General features: G+C 34.0%; 1 protein-coding gene across 3 annotated transcripts in view; it reads right to left on the minus strand.

The window, feature by feature from the left end:
* Positions 1 to 1,300: 1,300 nt before the first annotated feature.
* LOC106461128 overlaps positions 1,301 to 6,477 on the minus strand; it is a 24,232-nt gene continuing 19,055 nt past the window's right edge. For 2 of the 3 annotated variants that reach the window (XM_022388281.1, XM_022388260.1), the window contains 2 exons: positions 4,769 to 4,933; positions 1,301 to 3,194 (listed from right to left, as the gene is read on the minus strand). In XM_022388281.1, the coding sequence (XP_022243989.1) occupies positions 2,956 to 3,194; positions 4,769 to 4,933 (404 nt within the window). In that variant the 3' untranslated portion in view covers positions 1,301 to 2,955. The remainder of the gene's footprint in view (positions 3,195 to 4,768; positions 4,934 to 6,477) is intronic. The other variant, XM_022388270.1, reaches the window with a different exon arrangement.

The raw sequence follows: 6,477 nt of genomic DNA on the forward strand, positions 1-6,477 counted from the left end.
TGGACTTTTGGAAGACCGTATTGTTCTCAGACGAATCAAGATTCGCTCAAATTTCGGACAGTGGAAGGATATGGGTCTGGAGAATGCCTCACCAAGAGTTTTGGCTCAACAGATTGCTGCCAATTGTGAAGCATGGTGGTTTCAGCGTGATGGTGTGGGGAGCTGTTTGGGTTGGTGGGAGATCGAGCTTAGTGGAGTGCATTGGCAACATAAATTTTGCGAAATACGTCGAAATATTGGAGGAAGGACTCTTGCCACTTCATTCCTCGGGTTTCGTGGACAAGAACACAACGTTGTTCCAGGAAGATAAAGCACCGTGTCACACTGCTAGAAACACCCAAAAGTTGCAGGAAGAAAATGGTATCCAGGAGTTGCCCTGGCCGATCCAATCTCCTGACATAAACCCCATCGAAAACCTCTGGGCCAAACTCGACCAGCAAGTCAAGAAAGAACCAAAAAAAAAACAACTTCGAAGAGCGATCTACTCCAAGTTTTGAAGCAAGAGTGGGCGAAAATCCCACAATCTAAAATTGACGAGATGATTCTCACGATGCCCCAAATGATCAACGAACTCCACGAAGTGAAAGGAAGATCTACTAGATATTAATTAAATTATAAATATATCAATTCATGGGAATAAGACTAAAAATTTTCATTTTTTCTGAAAAGGTGGTGTCTATTTACTTGTGACCACGTTGTGTATTTCTGTGCAATTTTATTGTTGAAATTCAGTAAGTGGTTTAGGGGAAACCCACAGAGATTAGGGATATACTTTGGACATGGCAGTCTTACAAATGAGCCTTCTCTGGTGGAAACTACGCTTCTGGGATATTGTCAAGGTGCGATAGCATCAGACAGAGCGTCACAGGACGTTGTGACGTGGACAGTAATGGTCAATATGTCTCCAAAATCGTTTTAATATATCGTAAACAGCCTTTGTAATTATCGTAATTTAGAAACACGAGTGTTTTATTGAACTTAAATTTATTAGCTAGTCCATTATATACAGTTTACGCCATTAAAGAGTTTTGATCGAAAATTATTTTGTTGATTAAGTCATAGCATCTAAAAATATTTGTAGTTGTAATTTTAGAGCAAATTTGACGTAGGTTTAATGAAAATGAAGGTTATTATCTGAGGTCGCTTCCTTAATAAAGAAGGCCTTATCTACCTTTATAAACATCTGTTGATTTTTATTTTATTTTCATACAAATGATAATAACTTGAACAGTTAAGCATGATAATACATTATAAAAAACAGAAAACATCATATGACAAATTCAATTTTTTTATTGCAACAAAGAATAATGAAACACATTATACAACGAACACAGCCATTCGTGTTTTATTTCAATTTAGATAAATTTACTATAACTATAAAAAACTCACTATACAAATAATATTTTAGTTCATTGATATTAATAACCCCCCCCTGTCATAATCTAAGTTGCTACTTACCAGAATATTGTTAAAACATTTGCATTATGTTACAGTACATATTGTAACTTGCCCAGAACTGTCCATGAATAGAAAAGTTTGTTTGTAATTAAGTACAAAGTTACACAATGGGTTATCTGTGCTCTGCCCAACACAAGTATGGAAAGAAACACCGTTGTAAGTCCGCAGACATTCCGCTGTACCACGCGAGGGGCGGGGTATCTTCCGTACAATATGCGAAGTTGCCTAAATCCGACTGCTATTGGCCAAGTAGGTAGGGCGTTTGATTGGCAATATGATAGTCGCGGGTTCGAATCTCCGTCCCACCAAACATGCTCGTCCTTTTATCCGTAAACCAAGAGTTGGCGGTGGGTGGTGATTACTAGCTGCCTTCCCTCTAGTCTTGCACTGCTCTATTGGGGACGGTTAGCGCAGATAGCCCTCGTATAATTCAAAAACAAATAAAAAACAACTACTACTAATTGCATTCAGTAAGTTCACACTTCCAAAGGTCACTAATGAATAACTTAGTAAACAAAGAACTGTCTTCGACCGAAGACTAAAATAACTGTCTATGTTTAAAGCTTGATTTTTTTTATCCCCCCCTCCAATTTAATTACATCAACTAACGACTCGTTTATTTTGTATACACGATAGAGAGATGCTTAAAGTAAATTGTTTGTTTTTTAATTAAGCATAAAGCTACTCAAGGGCTATCTGTGCTCTGCCCACCACGGGTTTCTAGTGTTGTAAGTCCACAGACATACCGGTGTGCCACTGGGGGGGCTTAAAGTAAATTAAACTTGTTTATAAAGGTTATTTGAATACAAGTTTTTGTTATTATTTTTCTTACACTCTTTGTGTGTGTCATAATATGGATATAACAAATTTCTCTATTTCTCTCCATAATCGCAGTGTCCAAGCGATTAGCTAACTTTCCAAACACTATATGAATATATCTATTAAAATTTTGAACAAAGGCGATTTTAATATACAACAATTTGTGGTGCGGCTCAGGCACGTTTTAAACATACATGGAATTTAAACAGAATATGCCAAAAGGAATGCTTGTTTGTTTTAAGTTATGCACAAAGCTACACAATGGGCTATCTGTATTCTGCCCACCACGAATATCGAAAGCCGATTTCTAGCATTGCAAGTCCGCAGACATACCGCTGTGCTACTTGTGTCAACAAGATTTAAGAACAAAATATAGAAATATTTTTGAAATTAAAACAACAATAAAAAAAAGAAAAAGCGCTACAAATATTTTTTTTTTTACTCTTTTAAGAATAACGAATTAACGTAAGAAGAGTTACAACGAAACATTTCGTACTAAAGACCATCTTTTGGCATCAGGTAATATTATGATGCAAAACAGATTCTTTCATAGAAGGATAAAAGAAAGCAGATGAAAATTACGAGGAAAGTGAAACATGATATTTCTATAATAAGTTATCAATGCATACGTTAAAATATACGATTTTTGTTGTTGTTTCAAATTCAACCATATTTTCATCATCGTTCACACTGTGGAAAATTTTTGGTGCTCCAAGACCCTGCATCCATGCAAGTCATTATTGCAGATCCAAACTTAATTTTAAGTGGTGCCTTGCAGTGGAACGTAACTTTCTCAGCGTATCGATATCTTTGTTTATCAGGATTTAATAATAACCCTTGTCGATGAGAGATATCTGGTCTTGAGCATTGATCTTTGGGAATCGTGAGCGCCATTTGTGGATTCGATGTGGCGTCATCTATGAAATTGTAAAGAAATCCAGTTAATTCATCTCGAGTTTGCGTAAACGTTGTATAATAGTTGTTGGTTGTGTACTGTGTAATATTAATATACTTCAATGTTACGATGAGAATGAAAAACATAGAAATTGATGTGGCAAAGTGACATGTGAAATAAAGCAACCTTTATTTTGTTTCCATTCCTATTAATAATATCTTTAAAACGTCACGATTGTTTACTTTAAAGGGCTTATATATATATATATATATATATTGAGAATTATTAGATAAATATGATTTTCTGAAGGGTTGTTATTTTTTTTCTAAAGATTATGGTTCCAAAGCATTTCTTTATATGCAATGTAATGGAAATAAAACTATAACCTGGCAAAAATCGAAATTAAAATCATTTATGAATTTAAAGATGACAAATTTTAGAAACGAAAAAAAAAAAGTCAAAGGAATTAAAAAAAAATCGATAATACAACTAAAGCGCCATCTGTTGATTGTAAAAGTAAGATAAGGAGAATACCAGTGGAGCAGAGTTTGGAAACTGCTTACTAAATACATACAAAGGAAATATCACATTAATAGGTAGAAAAAGTGTCATCTATGAACTGGTCACCACACAGAGTTCAGCTTTGAATACAGTTTTTAATATAATTGCAAAATAGTTTGAAACTATAATGCCTTAGGTTCTTCTTTAAAAACGTCATAAATTGCATCTTTCTACGTTACAAATAACAAATGATAAATAAACCATGTAATAACAACCATGTGTCTCTTCTACTCAACCTTACACAAACGATAATTACACTTAATGGAAACAATAATAAACTTGTTTACTAAATCACAGATTTTACAGATAAATAAGCCAATGCCGCCAGAATATTTTGTGAAATATATGGCGGAGAATACATAGAAGTACGTCCAAAATACCAAAATCTAAACATGATTGTTTGCATTTATTGCAAGAAAACCAACTGCTACTACAACATTATATATATATATTATAATGTAAAATAGATATTAGAGAAACGTAAACCACCTAAATATGATCAAGCAACACTTTGTGTAAAGCATGGCTTGTTTGCGTTTAAGCACAAAATTAACACAAATGAGTTCTCTATATTATAGCCTACGCAGGTATCGAAACTGGTTTTGCAGCGTACTAAGACTTCAAGCTTATCACTGACCTGCCGTGGGGCAGATGCATTAAATATTAAAAATATTGCTAATTCTATTAGATACGTTTTAAATGTATAATCTTTAAGAATTTTACTTCATCATAATTTCAAATATTATTTTTCTTTAATCATATTATATTCCTTCTGATTTAGGGATGTTTAATGTAAGAGAAATAAGAAAAAAGAACATAATACAACTAAAGTGCCATCTGTTGGGTGTAAAATGTAATAATACTGAAAAACTTATAACTTTCTCATTACTGTTTCCTCTAAACCAACAGCAGTAATACTAAAATAGAATAAAATTATTACCTTGTGAATAACACGATTAGTCATTGTTAATTGTTATGTGTTTCTCTACACCTGCTTACAAGTAATAATAGCATTTTCTGGTTAAAATACTTCACCTTCAGAAACACAATTTGGTTCTTCATCAGACCATTCCCCAGACGGAAGACATTTTATTGTAGAAGAACCATTCAGAACATTACCCTTCGGACAGCCAAATCGCACAGCTGTTGACATTATCGTCTTGTAACTGTTATCTTGTTTTAATTTTCGACAAGTAATGGCTAAAGTGAAAAAATAAACGTCATATCATCTGGGACGTTAATAATTTACAATTGAAATATTATAGTATTAATACTTAAAGATATTTTCTAAAATTCACTATGAGCTGAAAAAGAAAAAACATAGAAACTGCGATAATGATGATTCGACCTTTACTTTTCTTTATGTTTGAGCCCATCGGTCACAGTATACATGAATATTTTACATTAACTACTTTGCTTCCAACATCAATGATTGAAATTTCTCTGACAAACGATGATTTTTTTGTAACTTAAAGATATTATACTGTTATTTTATATTTTTTATTTCGTTAACAAATTCCAGTTTATCCAGATTCTTTCTTTGATGTTATTCAACTTAATTTTGTCATTAAATTAAATAGCTGATGAAAAGAATCCCTGGAAGTAAGAAAGAGAAACATACATAACAACTTCTGATTCTGATCTTGTTGCATAATTTTTTTTTTTACATTAGTTCGTCCCTCTACCACCTATATACCGAATTACAACTATTTATACTGGGGCATAATCACAAAATAGTAGTGTAGAATTTTAAATGTTTTTCAACACTATTGGGTATTCAGTATAGTTAGTGTGTTTGTTTTGAATTTCGCGCAAAGCTACACTAGGGCTATCTGCGCTAGCCGTCCCTAATTTAGCAGTGTAAGACTAGAGGGAAGGCAGCTAGTCATCACCACCCACTGCCAACTCATGGGCTACTCTTTTACCAACGAATAGTGGGATTGACCATAACATTATAACACCCTCACGGCTGAAAGGGCGAGCATGTTTGGTGGGACGGGGATTCGAATCCGCGACCCACAGATTGTGAGACGAGCGCCCTAACCACCTGACCATGCCGGGCCAGTATATTTAGTAATTAGTTATATTAATTATGTGCGAGTCAGGAATAGCTTCGTGTATCTGAGGTATATATATTAAATCTATAATGTATTGCACTAATTTTGATTAGTCGACGAGGTGGAACCTTCCATCATTGGTTTGACATACTAAGGTTTATTTTTTTTGTTATAATTTCGTGCAAAGCTATTCGAGGGCTGTCTACACTAGCCGTTCTTAATTTTGAATTGTATACTATAGAAAAGTAAATTAGTTAACACCACCCACCGCCAATTCTTGGCCTACTCTTTACCAACGAATAGTGGGATTGACTGTCATATTCTAACGTCCATACGGCTGAAAGGTAAGCACGTTCGAAGACGGGATTTGAAACCGCAACTGTTAGATTTCGAGTCAAGGGCCTTAACCACCAGTTCATGCCAGCCCGATGGACGTAGCGAAAATATTCGAGCTAATTTTTTATTTATTTCTACACAAAACATTTATATAAGGTATATGTCGATCCGCAAATAAGTGAGTGGTAACCTGCCTTTTAAATAATTTTTAACACTGAATCAATATTGACAAATTAGTGAAAGTTTTTCAAAGATCTATGTAATGTATTAAAAAGTGTACATTCGGTTTAACAGGTTTTCATGCAGTGTATTACCGCAAAAAGAAAACAAAAACACTCAATTTTACGACAA

The sequence above is a fragment of the Limulus polyphemus genome, unplaced genomic scaffold, assembly GCF_000517525.1.
Source record: "Limulus polyphemus unplaced genomic scaffold, Limulus_polyphemus-2.1.2 Scaffold37, whole genome shotgun sequence".
Taxonomy (NCBI): Eukaryota; Metazoa; Arthropoda; class Merostomata; order Xiphosura; family Limulidae; genus Limulus; species Limulus polyphemus.